Source organism: Eptesicus fuscus, chromosome 11, assembly GCF_027574615.1.
Source record: "Eptesicus fuscus isolate TK198812 chromosome 11, DD_ASM_mEF_20220401, whole genome shotgun sequence".
In the NCBI taxonomy this organism is placed as follows: Eukaryota; Metazoa; Chordata; class Mammalia; order Chiroptera; family Vespertilionidae; genus Eptesicus; species Eptesicus fuscus.
Genome location: NC_072483.1, coordinates 15,641,706 through 15,669,482, shown reverse-complemented (window position 1 = coordinate 15,669,482; position 27,777 = coordinate 15,641,706). Strand labels below are relative to the sequence as shown.

The window sequence follows — 27,777 nt, the reverse complement described above, 5'->3', positions numbered from 1 at the left end:
CAGCAATCTGTGTGTGTTTTTCAGAAGTGAAAATTAAGTTTAAGAAATTAAGTGGTTCTTCAATGATTCATCAGAAGTGTATCTCAAGGGAATCTTTTTTGAAGTCTTTGAGCTGACTTTACACTCAGGAAAAAGTTATTGCAAGAGTTAAGAATAGAAATTTATATACTAAAGTCTGAGGAGTTTTTTGCTCTGATGCGTACTTCAGAAACATACTAGGTACGAGAGTTTATGGATTTCATTGTGCCCCAGACAAAGAGAAGATGGAGAAAATGGGTTGCTTTTATTCTATATGGTGTTAAGTAAATCAGTAGAGCCTGCATTTATCAGAAACGTTGTGATGAAAGCATGTAGTGAAATCTAAGTTCCAAGCAGAAATAAAAAAGGAAGAAACCAAGAATGACAAGTTCATTTCTTCACTGGTTCATTTATTTACTAACATGTACATCTGAAATGTTCAGAATGCTACATGCGTGACAGTAGGAGTAGGGATTGCAGGTAGCTTGTGTGGTTTTATTGGCTCATTTGTTAAGCTTGGGGCCATGGGGCAGACCTCTGATGCTGAGTATATGTGAAGGCAGCCTGTGATCTTGCCTCAAGTCAATGAGAATGTCTTTGCCCTGAAGCATGATCTTTCATTCATTGAGGATGTGTTTGTGCCCTGGACACACAGAGACTATAAAGTCCCAGCTCTCTAGGTCTGATAACTCAGTAGTGGAGAGAAATAGGCAATCACGATATAGAGGATGGCACAAGTGATTGTACTGGTGACTAAATAAATCACTAAATGAAAATATGGGTGCAAGTGAGACTCCAATTTTGAGACTGGAAGAATGTGTTCAGTATAGAACAATTTTGAGCATATTTACATGGCATAAAATTTAGAGAACTTGTAGAAAATACTCTAGAAATGTAGAAAATTAGAAACAATATTAGAAAACTGCAGAAAGCTCAATAAGCACAAACATGTGGATAAAAGACCTTCAGAAAAGCAGGCAACTAAAATGAGGGTATGCATTGGTTTTTACTGATGACCTCTGTATTCCAACGCATCAAATTCTTTTTTTAAAAATCTCCAGTCTTTTTTTGTGTGTGAGCGAGGAGAGAGCTTGTTAATCAACACAGCACAACGTTATGCAACTCCCCCTCTCTCCAAAACTCAGTGGGGAGTGCGTGGTGGTCCTTTTGAGTCCTGTTACCGCCTAGTTATTGCCACACAATGTCATGTAAAGGTCACCGATTTCAACTTACTGACTTGTATGCATTGTGGATGTGAAGAGATTCCCTCAAGTATGTAATAAAATGGCAGTTTAGGGTATCTGAAAGTTTGGGGGCCAACACCGCCATTATGTATTAGAAAAAGTGTGTGAAGAAGTTTCTTTCATCTGGGTTGTAGCTCTAAAAGTTTCGCTAAAATACCCTCTCGTCCTGAATATCTGAGTGGGTGAGTAATTAAATAATCTGCTTTGGGAAGGCTAATTAGTTTAACCATTACTCAAGGCCTGCTGCCACCGGACTCCCCATCTGCCCCCTTCCCAGGCACACCTGGCACTGGGCATTGTCCTGCCGCTGTGGTGGGCGCCTCCCCAGGCCGCCTCTGTGCACGGAGAATGGTGCTCTGCCTCCGGGGGAGCAGACCTGCTCTCCTCACATGCACACCAGGTCTCCACACGCTTATTCTTGGGCCCGCTCAGAAATGGGGAAGGCTAATGATTTATTGAAACTTTCCCCCAAGATTTTAGAGTGTGACTCTCTGCCCCAAAGAATAAATGAGAGTAATCATCTATCTAATTTCCTCGTGGGTGTTTGGTGAGATCTTTGTAGGGAAGAAATATGGAGGGGTGTTAATTGAAACAAAGCCCCTGCTGGATCAGAGGTTTATAGTGGGCGTTTCATTAGTGTTTTTCTCCTGCTCTGTCAGAAAGGCAGGCTCTGGTACTGGGAATTCACCGTGAACCGTTATATCAGTGGTTTTCCTGTTGATTGGCATTCAAGTGGTCAAGAATGTGTTTTATCCTTGGAGACATGGTCATTTCTTGCATTATTTGTGATTTCTTTTCTAACAGTAGAGGCAGTGGTAACAGGTGATGGTATATGCAGAGGCACAAGTTCTAACAAATGAGATTTTAACTAAATATATACTTACTAGTAGCCCATCGTGTGATATTGTGCGCAGTAGGCCACCCGCCGCTTCCGTGGGAGCCGGCGGGAACCGCACTGCTTCCACGGGAGCCGCACTGCTTCCACGGGAGCCGCACTGCTTCCACGGGAGCCGCACTGCTTCCACGGGAGCCGCACTGCTTCCACGGGAGCCGCACTGCTTCCACGGGAGCCGCACTGCTTCCACGGGAGCCGCACTGCTTCCACGGGAGGCGGAAACAAGCCGCTGACACCCACGGGAGCTGGGAGGGAGCCATGCCGCTTCCGTGGGAGTCGGGCCGCCGTCCCCTCTCCGGGCCTGCGCTCGGCCGCGGAGGCTGCGGGCGGCCCCTGCCCCTGTCTGTGTGTGCTTCGGCTCCTGGGGCCGGCCCAAGCCGGGGTGCTGTTCTGTCTCCATCTCCGCTCCGGGCCTCACCTGCGCACGCAACCTCCTCCTGTCCTGTTGTGACACTTTACGGCATCCCAGCCTAATTTGCATATTTCCTCTCTCTCTCTCTCTCTCTCTCTCTCTCTCTCTCTCTCTCTCTCTATATATATATATATATATATATATATACATATATATATATATATGTATGTATGTATGTATATTTTACAAATTGAAAAAAAATGTATCGTTGTATCTAAACTTAAGAGCCCTGGCATGATAGACAGGTTTTCCAGCCTACTTGAGCCTCAGTTTCCCCACAGAAGGTAGGGGAAACTGCACTCTGAACCAGGAGATCTGTGAAATTTTCAGAGATCTACAGGTCAAAACTATTTTTATAAGAATACTAAGATATTACTTGCTTTTTTTGCTCTCATTCTCTCCTGGGCATACAAGGTTGGCCAGAGGCTACTCAACATGGGACATTGCAATGTACTAAATACAGAAGCAGATATGAGAATCCAGATGTTGTTTTGTTAGCCAGACATTGCAGGCATTTGCAAAAGTATAAAACTGTGCCACTTTTTTTGTGTGTGCTCATTTTAGTTTTGAAATCTGTCTTACACATATTTCATAATTACATATAGTTTATATTAACCTGTAATGGGATTATTATTTTTACTTCACATATAATAAGGTATATTTTAAACTCTCCATTTTAATGCCGAATATAGTAAACATCAGTGGATATCACCCACATAAACAAAAGTGTGTTGGAGTCCTCAGTGATTTTTTTAAGAGTATAAAGAGCTTCTGAATGCAAAAAGTTAGAGAATCATTGGTATCTGTGTGTCGTGGAGTTGATTACAATATGTATCCTCCTCATAGGATCGTTTGAGGTTTAAATTATTTCCTGTAAAGTATTTAGAACAGTGCTTGACATAGTAACTCTTCAATAAATAGTAACCATTGCTATATTTTCAAGCTGTGACATGATGCCTTGCAATGGCAAAGGCTGAAGGAGTCGGTAGGGTATAAAGGAAGGGGCCTGGATAAAATCATGAGCCAAAGGTGCAGGAGCTACAGTGGGACTGAAGTCCATCCTGTCACATTCAAAAGGCTGAGAGAAAACAAGCAAAACATGCAACAGCCCTGACCGGTTTGGCTCAGTGGACAGAGCGTCGGCCTGCAGGCTGAATGGTCCCAGGTTCGATTCCAGTCAAGGGCATGTACCTTGGTTGCGGGCACATTCCTCAGTAGGGTGGTGTGCAGGAGGCAGTTGACCGATGTTTCTCTCTCATTGATGTTTCTGGCTCTCTGTCCCTCTCCCTTCCTCTCTGTAAAAAATCATTAAAATGTATTTAAAAATAAAAAAACATGCAACAGATATATTTTTAAATGAAGGTATTTATTTATTTTATTGATTAAGGTATTACATATCCCCCCAGTACCCCTGCTCTTCTCCGCTTGTGCCCTCACCCCCCTAGTGTCTGTGTCCATTGGTTATGCTCATGTGCATGCATATAAGTCCTTTGCAACAGATATTTTTTACAATTAAAATATTTGTGGAGATAGCCCTATTTCCTGTATGACCTTTTGCTAAAAAGCATGACATTTCAAAAATAACTTTCTTAGAAATAGCAGAATGCACCTTCCCATTGAAAAAAGGTTAAGTTTTCTTTTTTGATGAAATTATTACATGATACTCATTTTTGGACGCAGCTTTCAGTGCAGCTTTGCACTGTGTTGTTGTGCTGGCTGCATCTTGGGATGTGGCTTGCTTGGGTGCGCTCTCTGTCTCCGAGACCCTGAGCTCTTAGAGTTTGAAAACATTTTATTCGTCTCTATATCCCAGTGCCTAGAACCGGGCCAGACCTAGAGTAAGTTCACACTAAGTATTTGCTGAGTGAATTAAAGTTTTCATCATCATTGGATGTTATAGTCACAGTTAGCAGAATATTACAAATAATTAAAATAGAGTCTTAAATACTTTAAAATATAGGAGTTTAACCTAACAACCAGAACTAACAGAAGTCACAGTTTGGGAGGTTATTATAGGATTCTTTAATATCACATGTCTTTATTACAATAAAGGACTCTGACTGGGTTTATACGAGGCCCAGGGCATTTTTAAAAATTACATATATGAGCATGTTATACTTTATTTTTTAGAAAAGTGAAGTAGAAATCGCACAGATGAGCTGGCAGTGTCATCAGGTCTCACCGAGTATTTGTTATAACGACCACCTGCTTGATGTGCCTTTAGAGCCGCACCGTTCCAAGGCCCTGTTTGTGTGGAGTAGTTTGGGCAGTGGGGCTGAGGAAGCGTAGGGGTAATTCTCCACGCTCTCCGGGTTCTGCTGCTGCTCTTGCTCCAGGGCATCTTCAGGGGGACCATCTGCCTGGTGGGGAGCAGGGCGCGCAGTGGTTCTATTCTCACCCATTCGGGGCGCATGCTGGCTTCCTTGGTGGCAACAGAACACTGGTTTGTCTCCAGGCGGCCTGCCTTCCACACTCATGCAACAGATGGTTCCGCATGCCCTTCCGTGGAGGTCTCCACACATCCCACCCCCAATGTATCCCCCCTTCGCAGGCCGCTTCCTCTTGGGGAACGTTTCTCTAAACGTGCAGACGTTTTGGGTCTTTTCTGGGTTTTAGAAATGCCAGCGTCCCCTTGGCATCACTGAGGACAGCCTTACCATAGGCTTAACTTGCAGAAGCATCGGCGATATCCTGAAGATCCAGGGTTCTCATCAATCATTTTGTTGTTATTTATTATCATCTTTAGTTGAGAGTGTCTGGGTCTTCATATTGTAGGACTTTAGAAACTTGGGACTAATTCGCCATTTGGGCATAAAATTAAATAAGAAAAAATAGCTCTGTTTCATTTTTCTTGGAGAGAAAACTCTGATTTTAACGGACAGAGAAGTAAGTACTGTCTCTCTTGTTTCGCTGTGTGTATATTGTTTTTATCCTTCTTTTATTCCTATTCTGCGATAAGCGTCCACAGCTCTCAATGAAATATCCCTGGGCATTTGTTTTGCAGTCATGAAGTCAGTATCCCCTTCATAATGAGCTACTGGCTCTGCTACAAATCAAAACAAAACAGTGATGCATGGCAAAGGCCCAGTTGTCAGTTTCTAGCAGATGAGCTCAGGCCTTCAAACAGGAGCACGAGTGTGAGTGTGTTTCATTTTCCTTGGGTAGCATGCCAGTCAAGGATTCTTTATATTTCACACAAAGCTGTTTTTAAGAACCCTGAATTTGCATGAAAAAGATGCTGGTCCCAGTTGGTTTCACACATATATTGGAACCATGGGGGTTTGCAGATATAGTTTGCTAAGGAACTGGTAAACCACAGGCAAATGAGATTACTGTAAAAAAAATAGACAGATCCATTTATTTTTAATACTTTAACTTGATTATTTGAGCCCAGAAATGTTAATACCTAGAAATCCTGAGAATTGTATCAACAACTCCATCACTTCCTCAGTTTTAATAGATAATAATAACTCTTCTTTCATACCAAATAAAAATACAATTCCACTGACAAAAAGTCCTACTAACATAAAATATACACACATGGAATCTCAAGGATTTCAAAAATTGAACCTCAAAAAAAGAATCTTTTTGTTGTTGTTTAGTCTTGAAACCCTCTTTTCAAGGGAACTGTTTTAGAAGCCTATCACATGAAGTAGCTCAAAATCGGGACGCCCTTGCTGTAGTGGGATTTAGTTGGCACAGCCCTTGCCCCCAACCCTGGGCTGTTACTTGGAACCCTTAGGTGGTCTTTGAAATATGCATTACATTTCCTGAATAAATGATTTAAAACAATTAAAGAGACACTTGCTTGTTTTTGCTGTTTTTAGGAATTGTGCTCCTTGACCACCTAACTACTTGGCATCACATCGCCAGCCTTCAGCAATTTCCCATCTTGTAAATGAGGAGGACTGGTTTGCTGAGCTAGGATTAGGGATGGCCTTTCCTGTGATCCAGACTACTCGGAGATTCTCCGTGTTTACATCACACACTTCCACATGGCTGTTTGAAATTGGGCACATCTCTGTTCACGCAGTGGTAGGTCAGCTCGTGGCTACAGTTGATGTTTCTAGTTTCTTCACATTTTACTCTCTGTTCCTCCAAATCAAATGGCTGACATGCTGCCACTTTAGAGATGACCCTTTTATGTTGGCTTATTCACACTTTCTTTATTGAATGCCAAAAATATAATGTGTGGGCTGATCACAAAATTTTCTGATTAATTCATATTTTTCCACTTAAAAACTATGTAATGGCTAAAACCATTGCAGTTTTCTTGAATTGAATGAGATTTGACAAGCACCTGCACCGTGTGATAATTGCCAAATAGTGTTATAAAGGCAATCTCTTTTAAAGATAAAATAGCAATGTTTCTAACCTTTAAACTGCATTAGGACTCATCTTGTTGAAGGAAGTTCGTGCTAAGATTAGATTCTCGGTGTTTCTAGAAACTCTTCTTTATGCTAAACTGCCCTTGTAAAAAGTTATCATGCCATTAGCATACATAAATATAAATATATAAATATATATATATATATTCACACACACACATATACACACACACACACACACATACACACATATATATATATACACACACACACACACACATATATACATACACACACACACATACACATGTATGTGTATATATATATGTATGTTAGAGGCCTGGTGCACGAAATTCATGCACTTGTGGGGGAGGAGTCCCTCAGCCTGGCTTGTGCCCCCTCACAGTCTGGGAGCCCTCAGGGGATGTCCGACTGACAGCAGGACAGCAGGCGGACATCCTTAGCACTGCCACAGAGGCAGGAGAGGCATCTGCCCCCTGGTGGTCAGTGTGTCATAGCAATCGGTCGTTCCGCCATTAGGCCAATTTGCATATTACCCTTTTATTATATAGGATACACACACACACACACGTGTGTGTGTGTGTGTATGTGTGTGTGTGTGTGTGTGTGTGTAATCTTTCTCTGGAAATTCAGCCATCAGGAATGATGAATGATGATACCAGGAAAATTTTCAAAACATTCCTCCATTTCTAGTTCTGTATCTTCTGGGCAGAGTTCTCAGAGTATGGTCCTAGGGTCTTGGGTACTTCCGAGAGCCTTTCAAGGAACCTGCAACTTCAGAATTACTTTTGTAACCACAATAAGGTGTTATTTGCATTTCCCACTCACATTCTTACATGGGAATTCAGTGGAGTTTCCTGCAGACTCCACAGGGTGCTATTACAGTAGGTTGAATGCAGAAGCAGGTTTGAGAATCCCACTGTCTTCTTTTAGGCCAGTCTTCAAGAATATTTGCAAAATTTTAAAGCAGTTCCATTCTTTTCATTACATTTATTTTTGTTTTGGAATATAGGCTTATTTTTTCATTAAAATGTTTTACTTGTGTGAATATGAGTTTATTATTTTTATTTTTAATGAATTATTAAATATTTTTAAAACTATCTGTTTTCATCTACATGTGGCAAATGTCAATAGATACAACCCACATAAACTTAAGCTCTTTGGGACCTCAGTAATTTTTCAGGGTGTATAGGGGGTTCTGCCTCAAATATTTGACTATTGCTATTCTATTAGCCCCTATTCAACATTCTTACACAGAAATTCACATTGTTGAAGCTTACTATTTACCTGATCACCTGTGGAGGCTGTACTTTTCATAATTTTAAATGTATGTAAACAAGCTTTTGGGGCCACCAGAACTAGAACGTACCCTGTGGGTATCCTTGTGTATGTAAGTGTATGTGTTGTATACCATATACCATGCATATTGTACATCATGTAAATGCAAAATGGTAGTATTATTATACTAGGCAATTGGTACTTGGTTCCTCATTCAGAAAATCACAAACGTTTATTTTATTCCTACACAATGGCCCTTAGTAGGTGTTGCAGAGATGAACTAAATATGATCTCAACATTCAGGAAAGCAGCTATGAGGTATTAACTACACCACAACTGACCATGCACAAAAGTACATTAATGAGCCTTTTTTGTCTTTTAGCTGCTACTATTGTGGTTGAGGAGGAATTTATTGGCTTATTTAGAGGCAAATATATCACTGAATAAACAATTGAGGAGAAAATAGTTTAGACTAGAGTTAAACGGGTCTGGACTCACTATACAGAGGAATCCAGGGCAGATGAGGTCAGGTGTTGTTATACTAACCTTAGTGTCACCCTGGGCATCATAGGAGCTTCTGGGCTCCAGTAATGTGCTAGTGGTTTACTTCGGTGGTGGCACCTCGGGCAAGTTCTCATCATGGTTATTCATCAAGATGTGCACTTGTGATTTCTTAATCTTTATATGTAATATTTTAATGAAAAACGTACAAAAGCTAAAAATCTTAAATTTAACATATCACTGTACAATGTTAACTGCTTACAGTATGTACTTTAAATATTTATGTGAAGGCTCCTTCATGCTTATTGTTAGTCCTTATTTTTCTTCCATCTACCAAAGCTTTTCGGTGGGTCCTTTGTTCAGGACCATGGCAGTGAATCAGCTGGTGCTGAGTTTTCAGTTTGTAAATAATCTGATGAAGTCGCTCTCTCTTCCTCTCTCATGGCCATCCCCATCCCCACCCCATCCCCATCCTCACCCCCATCCCCAACCCACCCTCATCCCCATCCCCACCCCCATCCCCAACCCCATCCCCATCCCCATCCCCATCTCTCATCCCCATCTCTCATCTCCATCTCTAGCTCTAGCTGTCTCTCTCTCTCTCTCTCTCTCTCTCTCTCTCTCTCTCTCTTATAATGATTTTAGTAAAAATAAAAGGAAGTAATCCAACCAGTTTAAAAATACACATTTTTGAAAAATTTTTAATCAAAGTAATAAATGTACATAATATTTACAAGTTGTACACCACCCCTCTCTCCCTACCTCCAGATCTTTGCCCTGCAAACCACTTTCCATGTTTTAGCTCTATCTTCTGTATTTTTCATCCTTATATCTACAAAATATATCTGTGTTTTATTTCTAGATTTTATCACTTTTTGGCATTTTAAATTGTCTTTCTAGTATGAAGATAAGGATTTAGTGCTCACACTTCCCCTTCTTCCAAATGTTTTCATTGTTATAACTTAATTAGTTAAATTAATTAATTATAATAATAAAATTTGAGTAAGTAGTATTCACAGCTGATTCTAATAAAATTCTAGTATTGCATTTCTGGAATAACTTCACTCTTTCCAAGGGTTATTAATTGCCATTGGCTTAGATTTTCATATTCTAATCCCAGGTTCTTAAAAGACTTTTTCCACTAAAAGTCTAAAAGTTCCCTCAGTATTTACAAACACACATAGGTTAATTTATTTTTTAACAGCTTTGTTTTTTCTGGGAATCATCCACTGGAGACTCTTTGTTCTCTAGATTCCTATGTAGCTGTTTGTCCAGCATCATAGCTGGATTCCTACGGAGCTGTTTGTTACCTACTACTCATGGCTTCCTCTTTATTTTTTTTTTGGTGGAGGTATACTTCCCAGTGAGAAAGAATTTATAGATTAACTTGATACAAAATTTGACACAATATTAAGCCTTCTAACCCATGAATGCAGGGTGTGTGTGTGTGTGTGTGTGTGTGTGTGTGTGTATTCCTTTAATGGTTCTAAGCAGTGTTTTCTAGTTTTCAGTGTAGCTGTGTAACAAAAGTTAAATTTATTTCCTAAGTATTTTGTTTGTGATACCATTATAAATAAACTTTTAAATTTTAATTTTTAAATTAGTTGATGTTAGTATATAAAAACACAACTGATTTCTGTATATTGGCTTGTATTATGTGACTTTGCTAAATTCACTTATTAGTTGGATAGTTGTTTTGTAAGTTCTGTAGGACTTACATATAATTATGTCATCTGTGAATAGAGGTGGCTTTACCTCTTTCTTTTTTATATGTGTGTCTTTTATTTCTTCCTCTTGCCATATCTACCTGGGAAGGAGTTTTGCCTGTCTTTGAACTTTACATGCACGAACCATAAAGTCTATACTGTTCTCCATTTACTTCTTTCACTCAACAGTAGTTTGTAGTAATGTGTATGTCATGATTAAGTATAAATTATTCCTTCTGTGTACTTTATGGTATTCCAGTGTATGACTATGTCCAAGTTCCATTGTTGAAGGGATGTGCATTTTCCGTTTAAGACTGCTACAACTGTGCTTCTATGAATATTCTAGCACATGTCTGCTATGTGCATTTCTGTTGGGTTTAAACATCAGAGTAGAATTTCTGGGTCATAGTATAGAGGATATATTACTTTCCTTTTTTTTTTTTTTTACCCTTATGAGTATTTACTGTGTGTTTAATTTTCACATTAAACAAGAAGTCAGCCCTAGCTGGTTTTCTCAGTGGATAGAGCGCCGGCCTATGGACCAAAGGGTCCTGGGTTCGATTCCAGTCAAGGTAAGTACCTCAGTTGTAGGCTCCTCCCCAGCCTGGGCCCTGGTCAGGGCGCGTGCAGGAGGCAATCAATTGATGTGTTTCTCTCACATCAAAATTTCTCTCTGTCTTTCCCTCCCTCTTCCACTCTCTCTAAAAATCAATGGAAAAATATCCTCGGGTGAGGATCAAAACAAAAACAAAACAAACAAACAAACAAAACGAGAAGTCAGTCATATTTTCCTCTTTTAATTCCTTGCTCTGTTCATTAGGACTTGGGTCAGAGAACACAAGTAGTCTCTCTGCTTTCCTTATCAAAGGAAGAGGTGATGACTCTCTCTTCTCAGGGCTTCTTCCTGTCTGCTGTGTTGCCCCCTCTCATGGGACTCCTGCCCTGGGCTTCCAAAACTGGCTCCCTCAACAGTCTCCTGGGTCTTGTTTTCCTCTTCTAATCTATGTTGATTCAAACAGAACTATTCCTACTAAAAAACTATTCAACTTTAACCAAAGTAGAGCATTTGCCTTCTTTTTTATTTTTGACCTTCAATATTTTTTTAATTTTTCAATTGTAGTTGATATACAATATTATATTAGTTTCAGGTGTACAACCCAGTGATTAGACATTATATAACTTACAAAGGTATCACCCCAATAAATCTGTATATATCTGACACATACATATTACAATATTATCGACTATATTCCCTATGCTGCACTTTTCAACCCCATGAGTACTCTGTAACTTCTAATTTATACTTCTTAATCCTTTTGCCTTTTTCACCCATCTCCCAACTCCCCTCGAATCTTAAAGAAGACCCATTTCATGTAATACTGGTTTGATGCCAATGGACTCCTGTAGCTTTTTCTTGTCTAGGAAACTCTGTTTTTATTTTTATTTCTATTACACTTTGTTTATTTACCACTAGCGTTCCCGTTGCAGGAAAAATCCTGCAATAGGGTTTCCTGCTGCACTCTACCCCACCCCGCCTGCTCTCCTTCCTTCTCCCCTGGCCCCGCCTCCGCTCCTCCCTTGTCCCCCGGCCCGCCTTCTCCACCAGCCCACCCCGCTCTCCTTTCTTCTCCCCGGCCCTGCCTCCGCTCCTCCCTTCTCCTCGCCCCCGCCCCCCCCGGCTTGCTTGCTTCTCCGCAGCTTTGCTCCCTTCAGCATCTCTTGGCTTCTTTCTAAGCTGACTTGATATGCAAATTAGCCGCCCTCTTTGTTGGGGTAATTTGCATACTTGTCCCGATTGGTTGGTGGGTGTGGCTTGGTTGGTGGGCGTGGCTTGGGCGTGGCGAAGGTGCGGTCAATGTGCATATTTGTCTATTATTAGGTAGGATGGGCATTTGGGTTGTTTCCAGCTTTGGACAATTGTGAATAATACAACTATGAACATTGGTGTACAATGTCTGTTAGAGTCTCTGCCTGTTTTTTTCTTTTTAATTATTGAAAGTATTACAGATGTTCCCTTTATTTCCCCATTGACCACTTCTAGCCTGCCCCCTCCCTCTACCCCAGGCCTTCACCACACTATTGTCTGTGTCCATGGGTTATGCATATATGCTTACAAGTTCTTTGGTTGATCTTTTCTCATCCACCCGCCCACCTCCACCTTCCCTGTGAGATTGGACAGTCTGTTTCATGCTTCTATGTCTGGATCTATTTTGTTCATCAATTTATTTTGTTCATTAGATTCCACATGTGATTGGCATCACGTGATACTTTTCTTTCTCTGACTGGTTTGTTTCACTTAATATAATACTCTTCAGGTTCATCCATGTTGTCTCAAAGGGTAAGAGATCTTTTTTTACTGCTATATAGTATTCCATGGTATAAATGTACCACAGCTTTTTTATCCACTCATCTACTGATGGGCAATTGGGCTGTTTCTAAATCTTAGCTATGGTAAATTGCACTGCTGTGAACATAAGTGCATATAATCTTTCAGATTGGTGGAAAGTTTTTATGTGTCCTTCGATTCTAAATGATATCTTTGCTGGGTGAAGCAATCTTGGTTGCAGGTCCTTGCTTTTCATCACTTTGAATATTTCATGCCAATCCCTTCTGGCCTGAAAAGTTTCTGTTGAGAAATCAGCTGACAGTCTTATAGGAGCTCCCTTGTAGGTAACTAATGGCTTTTCTCTTCCTGCTTTTAAGATCCTCTCTTTGTCTTTAATCTTTGACATTTTAATTATGATGTATCTTTGTGTGGGCCTCTTTGAGTTCCTCTTGTTTTGGACTCTCTGTGCTTCCTGGACTTGTATGTCTATTTCCTTCACCAGGTTGGGGAAGTTTTCTGTCATTATTTTTTCACATAGGTTATTATTTCCTTGTTCTCTCTCTTCTCCTTCTGCCATCCCCATGATGCAAATGTTGGTATGCTTGAAGTTGTCCCAAACGCTTCTAAACTATCCTCATTATTTTGGATTCTTTTTTTTTTCTGTTCTGATTAGTGTATTCTGCTTCCTTATATTCCAAATCTCTGGTATGATCTTCTGCTTCATCTACTCCATATTGATTTCCTGTAATGTAGCCTTCATTTCAGTTAATGTATTCTTCTTTTCTGACTTTTTTTTATGTTTTCTAGTTCTATTTTTATGTTTCCTTTCTCTTTGTTGAAGTTCTCATTAATTTCATCTACTAGTATTTTGAACTAGTGTTTTGAACTCTGCATCTAGTAGATTTTTTGTTTCCATTTTGTTTAGTTATTTTTTTTGTTTTGTTTTGTTTTGTTTTGCTTTTTCATTTGGGTCACATTTCTTTGTCTCCTCATTTTGGCAGTCTCCCTGTTTTTGTTTCTATGAATTAGGCAAAGCTGCTATGTCTCCTGGGCTTGATATAGTGCCCTTATGTAGTAGGTGTCCTATAGGGTCCAGTGGCACTAGAGCTGGGCACTCCAGGTGTGACCCCTTGTAATCTGTATACACCCTCTATTATAGTTAAGCTTTGATTGCCATTTGCTCATCAATGGGAGGGATTTACCCCTAGACAATCGGCTGTAAAAACTGGCTGAAACCACTGTTGAGGGCCAGCTGTGCCAGTCTCATTCCAAGGAATAGAACTTATCTCAGTGGGGCTATGGTTTCTTCTCTGTTTGCCTCTTAAGTGTGTCACTGTGGAGGTGGCTCCAAGGCCTCCCAGGAGGTGCAGGCTAAGGTCAGCCATTACCCTTGTCCTACCCGGTACCACCTGGCCTGAGATACAAAGTGATCTGCAGATGGCTGCAACTTGTGCTGGTCTTGGAGGTGCCTAGCAAAGGCCAAGCTGAGAACCAAAGCTGGCTGCTGCTAGTGCCAGGCCTAGGGTCACTTAGCAGGGGTACAAAACATGTTGAGGCCAAATGCTGCTGCTTTGAGAAATTTTAGGAAAGTCTGAAACATGAGCCAAGACTGGCCATTGGCATGAAAAAGCCACTGGTAACAGCTTGGGTGGACCTGTAAGGTGGGTGACGCAGGGTCTTGGGTAATCACCAGTGGTAGCCTGGTTGATGGAGACTCAGAAATGGTGCCCATCCACTCTGTTGGGGGAGGGCTCAGCAAAGGAACAATAGCCTCTGCCAGCACTTATGTCTGGAAGAAAGCTGCCACTACCCAGCTCTCATCCTGATGCCAGATAATTCAGTTCCTCCTTGTCTGCCCCTAATGCCTTTCAAGCTGCTGCCTCAGTGCTTCAGAGTGAGTGAATACAAGTAAGTCCATGAAATGGGCTCTTTAAGAGGAACTCCCTGGGACTCCGGCAGCCTCTGTCTCACTCAGCCACAATCCCCACTGGTTTTTACAGTCACAAGTTATTGGACCTTCTCTTCCTGGCTCTGGAATGCTGGGGATTGATGTGGGGCTGGGTCCCCTCGACCCTCAAGAGGGACCTCTGCAGTTGGGATATCCCTCTGGATTTTTTACACATGGGTATGGGACTAGCCTGTTCCACCTCTCTACCCCTCTTTCCAATCTCGATGTGGCTTCTTTATATCTTTAGTTGTAAGACTTCTGTTCAGCTAGATTTCAGAAGGTTCTGAATGATGGTTGTTCTGTAGTTTAGTTGTAATTTTGATGTGGTTGTGGGAGGACTTGAGGACCACATTTACCCACACTGCCATCTTGGCCGGAACCCAGCACATACCTTTCCGGCAGTCATAGGCATTTCAAAGGCCCAGTTAGGAGGGGAGAAACCCTCTCACTATCTGAGAATTGAGTTGCTTCCTCATTGCAGGTAGCTGATCCTGGGTAGAGGGAAGGCTGAGGGATGTAATATCATTAAAATACTAGTAGTTTAACATCTTCATAGAAGTAGAAACATCTAAGGGACAAGTAGAAACATTTCAGCACCCCTTTCCAAAGGTCTCTATCCTGATTCTGCACCCCCTTCCAAAGGTTTCTGACCTTATCCTGTACCCCCTTGTGAAAACTAAAATCTGAGGATTACTGGAAGAACTCACTCACCCATTTTTTCATTTATCAACTTTTTAAAGAATAATTGAAAAGCTGTCCAAAATGCAGATATCTATCTTTTTAAAGTATTTTTAAAATCCCTTGGGATATTAGCTTTTTTGAAAGTGAAATCAGAATTACAATTATGAAAGATACTAAAAGAACCCCATTGTAAAATAAAGAATACTAAAATAAATAATCTGATTTTTCATTCTACATATTTCCTAGATCCTGAAATACTATATGCAGAATTTTTCCTGGCTCCTGAAAAATGATATGTAAAAATTTTATTAGCCTTTGAAGTAAGGAAAACCTAATTTTGATCCTAATATACTACATACCAGCGGGGGCTTGGCTTGTTACTTAGCTTCGCTGAGCCCCTGTTTCCACATCTATAAAGTGGGGATAATAAAACCTACTATTATCAGGCTCATATAAGACCAGGTAAAAGTTTCCACAGGGTGCCTAATACGTAGCAAATCTGGCAAATGATTTTCTCTTATTATTTCAAGAATGATACAGTTATGTTTTATTTGCTTTTTAAAATTCAGTATCAATATAAAGCAACAAAGATATAAAGATAATTAAAAATATATATGAGCAAAGTTGGTACAGAAAGGACACAGAAATTTTATTTACAAATGTTATAAGTTAATGAACTTAAAGTTTTATTCAACATTACTTTGGCTATTTTTGAATCCCAGGCAAAAAAAAAAAAAAAAAAAAAATCTCTTTCATGACACTCAATGAAAACAATGCACTAATGACCATTCACTTTAAATATTTATAGAAAGTGTAGTGGAGGAAGTGAGCTAAACCAAGGAAGGAGTTCCTCTGAGGCCTCAAAAGAATGTTCTGAGCCATGCCAGTGCACCCCTCACCCCAGAAGAATGGCCAAGTAACCCTGCCCTTCTGTCTCTCCAGGGAGAAGCTGGCTGTGGCCCGACTGCAGCGAGAAGTTGCCGAAAGGAGAAGTGAGGGGGCCATGGTAAGTCCTGGCTGGTCTGCCGTGATCCTGCACCCTCCTCCAAAGGTCTCCACCCTGATCCTGCACCCCCTTCCAAAGGTCTCCATCCTGATCCTGCACCCCATCCAAAGGCCTCCACCCTGATCCTGCACCCCCTTCCAAAGGTCTCCGCCCTGATCCTGCACCCCCTTCCTAAAGCCTCCACCCTGATCCTGCACCCCCTCCAAAGGTCTCCATCCTGATCCTGCACCCCCTTCCAAAGGCCTCCACCCTGATCCTGCACCCCCTCCAAAGGTCTCCATCCTGATCCTGCACCCCCTTCCAAAGGCCTCCACCCTGATGATGCATCCCCTTCCAAAGGCCTTCACCCTGATCCTGCACCCCCTTCCAAAGGCCTTCACCCTGATCCTGCACCCCCTTCCAAAGGCCTTCACCCTGATCCTGCACCCCCTTCCAAAGGTCTCCACCCTGATCCTGCACCCCCTCCAAAGGTCTCCACCCTGATCCTGCACCCCCTCCAAAGGCCTCCACCCTGATCCTGCACCCCCTTCCAAAGGTCTCCACCCTGATCCTGCACCCCCTTCCAAAGGCCTTCACCCTGATCCTGCACCCCCTTCCAAAGGTCTCCATCCTGATCCTGCACCCCCTTCCAAAGGTCTCCATCCTGATCCTGCACCCCATCCAAAGGTCTCCACCCTGATCCTGCACCCCCTTCCTAAGGCCTCCACCCTGATCCTGCACCCCCCCAAAGGTCTCCACCCTGATCCTGCACCCCCTCCAAAGGTCCCTGGTTTTGTCTCATGAAGGATAGCTAAAAAAGGCGTTTGTCTCATGAAGGATAGCTAAAAAAGGCGTTTGTCTCATGAAGGATAGCTAAAAAAGGTGTTTTGTCTCATGAAGGATAGCTAAAAAAGGCGTTTGTCTCATGAAGGATAGCTAAAAAAATATTTGCTTGCAGCAAACTGAATGCTGTATTTGTACATAATGTGTTTATAATGTAGTATAGACAGCTCTGCCATATACAGAGAGGAGAATGAGAGAGAGAGGGAGAGACAAAGAGATTATGAAAAATAACTATTTGGGCTTTGAAGAGGATGTTCAAATGTTCACATGGTAATAAGGCTTCATTTTCTTGGTCTACTGAATGCCCAGGCTTCCTGCTGTGAGCACAATATCCATAAATGAGCAATCTTAGATTTTCAGATAAGGACAGTTCAACCTGAGTCAAGCATCTCAGTTCTTCAGACCTCAAATACAAACCACACTAAGGGACACTTAGATGTTTGCTAATGTCATTGTATATTATTCTTTTCTTCTCGCTGTTCGAAGGGCATCTCTCCCTGTCCTTTTCAGCACGTGTCATTTAGAAAACTGCGTTCTGAACTGTACTAAAAGTCAGTGTGGTTGTTTTGGTCCATTTCAACTTTATTTTATGTATGGTCTTTGCCAGAGTATGTGCCTGTATTCTACTCTAACACCGGAGATAGCTGTCTGGCGACCCATGTGCATATGTGGATTAACTGCTGCTGCTACCTCTGAGGGGGGAAATTTCATGCCAGATTTTTCCCCACTTATGACAATACAATAGCACATGTACAATTTTTCAGCAAAAGAATTAACTTTTTTTGAAAAAGGGAAGTGATGCATTTTTAGATCCTGAAAGCTGCTGCCATTTGATTTCATGAGAGTTAATTGATAATCAAGCCACTGAAAAGAGTAAGGTTTTTAAAATATGCTGGCCTCACACTTCTCTGAAGAGGGATAGCAACGGGCTGCAGCAAGGGGATGCATGTTGAGTGGGCCCTGGAAGGTACCTTGGCTGTGGAGCAGCTAAAATACTCAGGGGATCATGTGGTTTGCTCTGCTCCTGATCTTAACGCAAAGAGGACCTTGAATGTTCAAATAATATGAAGCAACCGCTCACAAGCATTTTTGAGCAAAGAGTTGGAAATAAGTTGGAGAAAATTAAGGTTTAGTCTAATGGTAAACTGAAAACCTTCAATCTGGTGTTTTCCTGCAAAACGTTGAGGGCTAGGCCATTCCTCAGTATTTCACTCTTGTTCAGGGCTTATTCCTATTCCTCAGCTGTGCTCCACTGACAGGGAGGAAGGCTTTCTCCGGTCTCAGGTGCTTCATTTTTAAAACTAGGAGGTTGGAATTGTATGATCCATGATCCCATCAGCTTCGTGGATCATGCCACTGGACATTTTTTCATAGAAAGATTGTATGATGTTGAGTCCTTTCTGTTAATAACTAAATAATACTTAAGCTCATAAAAAGAACAGGCCTCTGAAGAGTATATTTTTCTGACTCTGACAGTGAATGGGCCGGAGATGAAATCATCACAGATTAACTCTCTTGTCTTTTACAAAACAAAACCCTCTTTTAAAACATTATAGAAGTAATTTTTCAGTGCAGAAAACACACACAAAAAGGTAACTTCGATTGCTATCAAATAACTTTGGAAAAATTTCCGGTGTTTTATTACTCTTAATTTAATGGCGGTAATGAAAGAGTCACATTTATGCATTGATTGATTTAGCACCCATTATGTGTCCAGCAACATTCTAGGCACTGGAGAAACAGTGGTGAAAAAAACACACACAAAAACACAAACAGGCAAGAGTCTGAGAGTTTACATTCTAGAAGTTGTGGAAACATACATTCCATGTAATTAGAGTGTTGGATAGTGAGAATAGCCATGAGAAAATAATATCAAGGTAGGGGACGTGGGGAGTTTAGGGCATAGCTATGTTAATTTCAGTATTAAATCACTGAAAAGTTAGTATTTGAGCAAAAATCAAAGTGGGTGCAGGAGTGAACCATGCACCCCCTTCCAGGAGGAGCATTCCAGGCAGAGAGATGAGCAAGTGCAAAGGCTGCTGCCTGAGAGAGCATGGGACGGATGGCTGGTGGGGAGTGAGGGAGAGGGCAAACAGTAGAAGATGATGTCAGAGCAGTGATGGGGCAGAGGGTAAGTCACCAATCTCCCCGGGGCTCCCTGGCTCCTGCTCTGGGTGACTGGCGCCTTTGGAAGCCTGAGATTTGATTGGATTTACCGCTGTTCATATTACTGTTATTTCCCCCTTTCATAATTTATCACACTTCCATTCCATAGAGACACCATAAGCCCTCATTTTTTTAATGTCCTTTATTCTGTTTGTTTTTCAATATTTTTTCCTCTTTCCTTACCTAGTCAAACCCCCCTGAGTTTTCTACTTAATTATAGGCTTGAGCTTTTTTGCTCTTAGGATTCATTTATTTCTGAAGTCCTGGTTCTTTCATCTGACAGCTCCTTAAATCAGGCAGTTCTATTAATCCTCCAAATTTAATTCTTGCTGTTCCAAGCCCAGGACTTTTGTCATGCCTGTAGCAGAAATGGAAAAGACTTCATCACAACTAGATCACCTTTTGTTTTAAAGACTACTATATATATAGAATTCTATATTTTGATCCACACGAAAAGAGAAATGGTGTTCAAAAAGTTATTTAAACAATATTTTCAAAAAAGCTATATAATTGAGGCAGGTACAGGCAGTCCTCAGGTTACGTCGGACTCGACGTATGTCCTTTCGTGGTTACATCGCCATCTCCCATTTATTTATTAAAAAAAAAAAAGTTCCGTCATTTCGACATATGTGCTTTATGTTTTTTATTATTTATTTACCACAAGTAAAGGTCAGGAATCTTTCTTTTAAATTTTTTTGGCTGTTTCACTTCATTACTGCTGTGTATGTGCTCCATGTGAGTGACCTAGGTGCTTATGTAGGTGGGTTCCGACTTATGGCGAAAATCGCATTACGTTGCGCTATAGGAATGGATCTCAATGTAACCTGAGGACCTACTGTAGTTATTTTTAAAATCATTAAACCTGTTATAGTCAATGAACCTGTTATAAGTAATGTCTTTAATGCAAAGCATGCCTTTATTACAATTTGACTTAATGCAATAAATCTCTTTACTTATACGTTTTAGGAATAGTACCCAAGGCACCATTCTTTTGATATTTGTTTTATTTTGTTAACATACTTTTTATTTGGGAATGATTTTAGACTTTCAGTAAAGTTGCACACCTGCATACCCTTTAATCAGTTTTGTAGTGTTAACATCTGAACGTAACTATAATATAATTATCAAAACTAAGAGATTAACATTGCCATGTTAGTATTAACTAAACTCCAGACTTTATTAGAATTTCACCAGGTTTTCCAATAATGTTCCTTTTCTGATCTGGATGCACTCCAGGGTACCACACTGCCTGCAGAGAGGTTCCCTTTTGATGACAAGTTGACACATGTGTGGGAGGAAGAACATGAGCTTGAGGATGAGATAGGTCTGGATTCAAAGCCTAGCTCTACCAGCTGTTAGTTGTATGAACTTGGACATGGTATTTTATTGGTTTGTATGGATTCTGCATGCTCTATTGTTCTGTTAACTCAAGTCTTTGGGGAGGCTTTCTTTCAATATTAGATGTTTCATATTTGCTTCCTTTGTTCTTAACTCTTCCTTCCATGAAATAACTACAAACATAGTTTACATACTTACCTTTCAGTATTTTTCACAAATGGCTATAAGATTATATTTCTCTTAATTCTGGGAAATTTGTGTTTCAGCTTGTGCTTCCTCTCACAGGCTCGGTTTACTGCAAGATCTATTCTGTCCTTCAGACTCCAATGTCATCTTAAATTTTGTTATATGTGAAAAGGTCCATTCCACCCAAGAGTTATAAAGATATTCATTCTCATGATCTTCTAGAATATATATAGTTTTTATTTTCTGCATGTAAATCTTTGAAAATTCTGGGTAGAGTTAAATTGGTGTGAGGTAAGGATTAAAAATAATGTTTTTGCAAATCATTAGTCATTTTGCATCATTTATTGAGCCATTTAACCTTTATCATAGTCCAAATACCTATGTCAATATGGATGTCAATATAGATCAATTACTGGACTAACCATACTCTTCCATTCACTTTTATGGAGAGAGATGGAAAGGGAGAGAGAGAGACTGGGAAACTGGCTGCCTCCTGCATGCCAGGGATCAAATCAGCCACCCAGGTACATGACCTTGACCAGGAATCAAACTTACAACCCTTTGGTGCTTGGGGCAATACTCTAACCACTGAACATACCATCCAGAGCTCTTGTGATCATATTTTTTTCTGCAAACTAGTAAAGATAATTTTACTTATTGAATAGAAGTAAGAGTTAGTAATATGTATTTGTTAAATAGCAAAAATATTTTATATGTACTTATGATACAATAAAATATCTTAGAGTATTTCAAGTTATATAAACAATTCGTGTATGGGGGGGCGGGGTCCCTCAGCCTGGCCTGCAACGATGCCAGTGTCCTGTGCCCTGGCCAGCCTCTGGCCAGAGGCCCGCCCTCCCTCCTTCTGTGGGCCAGGGCACACGGGATGATGGGACTCGTTGCCAGGGTGATGCTGCTAGCGTCCAATGCCCCAGCTGCTATGGGTGGCACCATCTTTGTGATGGAGTGATGGTTAATTTGCATATTACCCTTTTATTAGATAGGATGGCTTAAATAGAATTGCTGTTTTCTTATGTTTATTTTTGTTTTATTTTAGAAGAATATTACTTCTCCCCACTGTTAGTTCATCTTTGTTTTTGATTAAAGAGATATTTGTATCTGCAGAGCACTAATATCCTACCAAGCACAATTTTATTAAAATGCTTGGGCTATAATTATTCAGTACCTCAGCATTCTATGGTTTCTTATCATCCAGTGACTACTTTCTATTTGGGAAAAATAAAGATACCATTTCTTCATTACACATCTAAAGGCACTAAGGAGACACAGGGTCCCTGCTTACCTGGTTAGAAGATGCCCTCTTTCCTGCATCCACCTATTCAGACACTGGCCTGGTGTTACCCTACTGTCCTACCAGCTAAATTCATAACCATGCCTCCTTTTTGTTTATCTTGCACAATGCACATCCAAGGAGTAATGATCAAAGGTTGAGATATTTACAGTTGGATAAGGAATTTGAGAGAAAGAAGAGCTTGAGGATGTAGGGAGATCGGGACGTCTGGACCGTCCTTGTTGGAGAATGAGGCAGACTTGCAGTATCAGTAGCCCTCCCCAGGTCTTGCTCTTCAGTGCCTCGGTGTAGACAGTCAGCTATGGCACTAGTCCTGAGTTGGCTGGGTTAGCTGATACTAATGTGGACAGAACCACTTGGAAGAAACTTCACTCCTGGGCCTGTATCTGTTCCTGGTTTCCAGGGGATTTCCGTTTAACAGCCAGGGTCTCTTCTAACATCTGCATAGTATTTGAGAGGTTTCCACCTAGTCTTACTTTTAACCTGCTGTTCTCTGCCCTCAACACATGTGAGCATATTTTTCCTTTGAGTAACTTGTAAAAAGCAAAAGTCACAGTGTCCAATACTTGTTAATTAAAAAAGAAGAAATAATTTCTTTTAACTTAAGAGACACATGAAAACAGGAACACTGCACAAAACCCAAGGGTCATTGCCTTGGTGAACTATCAGGACTTTGCCCAGTGTGCCCTTCTCCTTGCCATTGCTGAACAGCTGTTTAGACAGCTGTAGGATCTGGCCTCTGACAGACAGACGGCCACCAAGAGGGAGAAAGTCAGAGTTTGAAAACCCAGGAATAAGAGGGGCATGAAGCTATAGTCCCTAAAAATGCCAATTCTCCTAGCTTTCTTAGGGTCAGACTTGGGTTTTGGTAGAATTAGAAAATGGGTTTTCACATTAGCCCAGTGTGTGCTACAGCTTACTTTCTAACTGCTGGTAGTCCAGGACGCAAGGTTGGATAGGGAAAGGTGAATTAAGCTTTTTAAAAAATGGAGGTATAGTTGGCATATTTGTTTTGGGTACATAATATTAGGATTTGAGGTAATCATCACAATAAGTCTGGTTACCATCTATCACCTCACACAGTTACACATTTTTTTTCTTGTGATGAGAACTCTTTAGCTCTCATCACAAGAAACTTGCCAACTTTCAAAGGTACAAAACACTATTACTAACTACAGTCACCATGCTATACATTATGCACTCAGGAGTTCTTTATTTTATAACTGAAAATTTTTACTTTTTGACCCTCTCCCACCTTTGACAACCATTAATCTATTCTCTATATCTTTGAGTTCAGTTTTTTAAGATACTACATATAAGTGAGATAATACAGAATTTGTCTTTTCTGTTTGACTAATTTCACTTAGCATAATACTCTCAAGATCCATCCATGTTATTGCAAACAAAAGGATTTCCTACTTTTTTATGGCTGAATAATATTCTGAGCAGGCCTAAATGGGAGTCAGACATCCCTCTCACAATCCAGGACTACTGGCTCCCAACCGCTCACCTGCCTGCCTGCCAGATTGCCCCTAACCGCTTCTTCCTGCCAGCCTGATCACCCCCTAACCACTCCCCTGCCAGCCTTATTGATGCCTAACTGCTCCCCTGCCAGCCCGATTGCCCCTAACTGCCCTCCCCTACTGGCCTGGTCACCCCTACCTGCCATCCCCTGCAGGCTTGGTCACCCCTACTGCCCTCCCCTGCTGGCCTGGTCACCCCTACCTGCCCTCCCCTGCAGGCCTGGTCACCCCCAACTGCCTTCCCCTGGTAGCCTGGTTCCCCCCAACTGCCCTCCCCTGCAGGGCTGGTCCCCCCCAACTGCCCTCCCCTACAGGCCTGGGTCCCCCCCAACTGCCCTCCCCTGCAGGCCTGGTCACCCCCAACTGCCTTCCCCTGGTAGCCTGGTTCCCCCCAACTGCCCTCCCCTGCAGGGCTGGTCCCCCCCAACTGCCCTCCCCTGACAACCTGGTCACCCCTAACTGCACTCCCCTGCTGGCCTGATTGCCCACAACTGCCCTCCCCTGCCAGCCATCTTGTGGTGGCCATCTTGTGTCCACATGGGGGTGGCCATCTTTGACCACATGGGGGTGGCCATCTTGTGTGTTTGAGTGATGGTCAATTTGCATATTGCCTCTTTATTATATAGCATATGTATAATAAGTATGGCTATTTAGTTTATTCATCCATTGGCATCTTACTTAGATTGTTTCCATGCCTTGACATTTGCAAACAATGCTGCAGTGAACATGGGGGTGCAGACATCTTTTGAACACAGTGATTTTATCAACTTGGTATAAATACCCAGATGTGGAACTGCTAGATCATATGGTAGGTCTATTATTAATTTTGGTGGGAACCTCCATACTATTTGCCATAGTGGCTGCACCAATTTACATTCCTCTCAGCAGTACACAAGGGTTGCCTTTCTCCATATCCTTGCCAGCACTTCTTACTTGTGTTTTGATGACAGCCACTCAGACAGGTGAGAGGTGATATCTCATTGTGGTTTGGATGTGCATTTCCCTCATGATTCCTGATGTGAACACCTTTTCAAGGACTTGTTGGCCGTCAGTATGCCTTCTTTGGAAAAATGTCTTTTCAGATCCTCTGCCCATTTTAAAAATTGAATTGTTTATTTTTTGGCTTTTGAGTTTTTTGAATTCTTATATATTTGGGTTCTTATATATCTGGGTTTACCAACACCATTTATTGAAGAGACTCTCCTTTCCTCATTTTATATTACTGGCTCCTTTGTCATAAATCAATCTACCACATGTATGTGAGTTTAATTCTGGACTCATTATTTCATTCCATTGATCTATGTTCTATGCCAATACAATTGTTTTGATTACTTGTAGCTATGTAAAATATTTGAAATCAGGAAGTGTGATGCCTCCATATTTGTTCTGTTTCTCAAGAGTACTTTGGCTATTCTGGGCTTTTTCTTTTCTTTCTTTTGTGTGGTTCCATACAAATTTTAGAATTGTTTGTTCTATTTCTGTGGAAAATACCATTGGAATGTTGATAGGGATTGCCTTGACTTTGTAGGTTGCTTTGTGTAGTATGGGCATTTTAACAATGTTCTTTCTTTTGATCCATGAGCATGGAATACCTTTCCATTTCTTTGTGTCTTCTTCAATTTCTTTCATCAGGTCTTATGCTTTTCAGTGTACAGTTCTTTCACCCCCGTGGTCAAATTTATTCCTAGCTCTTTTCTTTTTTTAAAAAATTTTATTGTTTATGGTATTACAAATAGTAGTACATATGTCTCTTTTTCCCCCCCACTTTATTTTTTGATGTAATTGTAAATGTGATTGTATTCTTAATTTTTTTTTCTGCTAGTTTGTTACTATCAATGTATAAAAATGCAACTGATTTTGGAAAAAAACTGGGATTTTATCAGCATGGAAAGTTTGCACTTGTCTCTTTTTGTTAATTTACTGGTGTTAAAAACAGTCAAGGAAGCTCAGGTTAAAGTCTCCTCCAAAGAGAAAAGCATCATTCTCAGGGTTTACATTGGCTAAAATATACCTACAATATATATTTGGAAAAAGAGCCAGGAGTGTTTTTTTTTTTCTTTCTTACAAAAGCCAACTTAGTAAGTTAGAAAGCCAAGTGGACATGACTTTCTAAGAGTTTAGAATGGTAGGTACCAAACTTTAGGACAGGTTTTGGAATATTTACTAAATTTTGGAAATAGGCCCTGCATTTTGCTTTACTCATTTATCTATAGAACATATCCAGCAGAGAATAATAAATGGAGTCTTAGCTCCATGAAATTTATAACATAGAATAGTTATTATACAAATGCATCAATGTCATACTTTTCATGATCCCTGACTATAGTCAATGATATCAGAAATCAGTAACAGCCAAAAAATGGATCACTTTGAAAATTCAGTAAAATACTTTAAGTAATTCATTTTAAACAAACACAAGGGAAATTAAAAGTATTTCAGCTGAATGACTCTGAAAAGACCAAATATATACAAACTTATGAGATATAAAATTAATATTTATGGTGTAATGTATCACTTTAAATGCATGGAGTAGATAGAAAAAGAAAAGATTTAAATTGATTAATCTCCAACTCAAGAACTAATAAAGAATAATAAAATAAACCTCAAGAAAGAAGAGAAAGAAATAATGGAACAAAACAGAAGCCAATGAAGCTGAAAATAAAGAAAGAAACTAGAAAACATTTTAGCAATACTAATTTATTCACATACACATAACAATCATAAGACAATTAGACATGTGAGCACTGGGTATTTGATGATATTAAGGATTATCATTAATATTCATTTATATTCTTGGTATTATGGTTGTGGTTTTCTTAGTCCACATTGTTTAGGTGTACATACAGAAATATTTACCAGTGAAATGCTGTAATGTCTGGGTTTGCTTCAAAATAATTTTAGAAAAGGGAAGTAGGTGAGTTTAGATGAAAAAAAAGGCCATATTTTATAACTGTAGAAGTTGTATTATGCTTTATAGTTGTTTAAAAATTTATATGCTATTTTTTAAAAATATGCATCCTAAAAGCTGCCAGGCTCTGATGATTTTACAGCGGAGTTCAAGCGTACCTTTAGTGTGGAGATACTATTTATACAAACTGGTGCTGAAAAAGACAATGAGAAAACTATCCCCAACTCACTTTTTAAAATAAACAACATTTAGGAAAGTTTTATATATATATGAATTGCAAAGATAGTACAGAGATTTCCCATATGCCGCATACCAAGATACCAAGATTCCCCAATTATTAACATTTTGCATTTGCATCGTACATTTGTCACAACTAATGAACCAATATTGATACATTAGTTTCACCTGATGTCCTTTTTCCATTTCAGGATCGTATCCAGGACCCATTACACTTACCTGTCATATCTCCTTAAGATCTTTTTGGTTGTGACAGATACTCAGACTTCCCTTGTTTTTGACGAACTTGGACATTTTGAGAACTGGTTAGGTATTTGGGGGGATTTGTCTCATTGAAAGTTGTCTGATGTCTTTCTCATGATTAGATTGGGATATATTTTTTGGAAAGTAGACCACAAGTTAAAATGTCTTTTTAATTACATCCTATCAAGGTTGCATATTATCAATTGGACTTGTCACTGTGTAGGTGAGCATGGTCACCTGGCTGAAGCAATGTCTGTCAGGTTTCCACTGTGACGTACCTCTCCCCTCACCCCCTTCTTACTGTCCTCTTTGGAAGAAGTTACCATGCACAGCCCATACTTGAGATGGAGAGCATTGTGCTCCACCTCCTTGAGGGTGAAGTATCTGCATAAATTATTTTGAATTCTTCTGCCTGGAACATTTGTGTATTCTTCCCTATTTATTTATTCAGTTATTTATATCACGATGCATGCATAGCTATTTACTTTATACTTTGGAATTTAAACCAATATAAACTACTTTATTGTGTTGCTCAAATTGTTCCAGTTTTGGCCATTAGGAACTCTTTTAGTTGGCAAATTTATCTCTCAAACATACTCCTACCATTGTGTTGTTTTTCCTCCCTCCCTCCCTCCCTCCCTCCTTTCTTTTTCCTCCCTTCCTTTTCTTCCCTTCCTT

At 40.4% G+C, this 27,777-nt stretch overlaps 1 protein-coding gene across 1 annotated transcript in view; it reads left to right on the top strand.

Moving 5' to 3' along the window:
• The window catches only part of NCKAP5 (NCK associated protein 5), a 908,330-nt gene that overhangs the window by 422,986 nt on the left and 457,567 nt on the right, over nucleotides 1-27,777 (top strand). Inside the window, exon 4 of the mRNA XM_054722813.1 lies at nucleotides 16,301-16,364. Coding sequence (XP_054578788.1) covers nucleotides 16,301-16,364 — 64 coding nt within the window. The remainder of the gene's footprint in view (nucleotides 1-16,300; nucleotides 16,365-27,777) is intronic.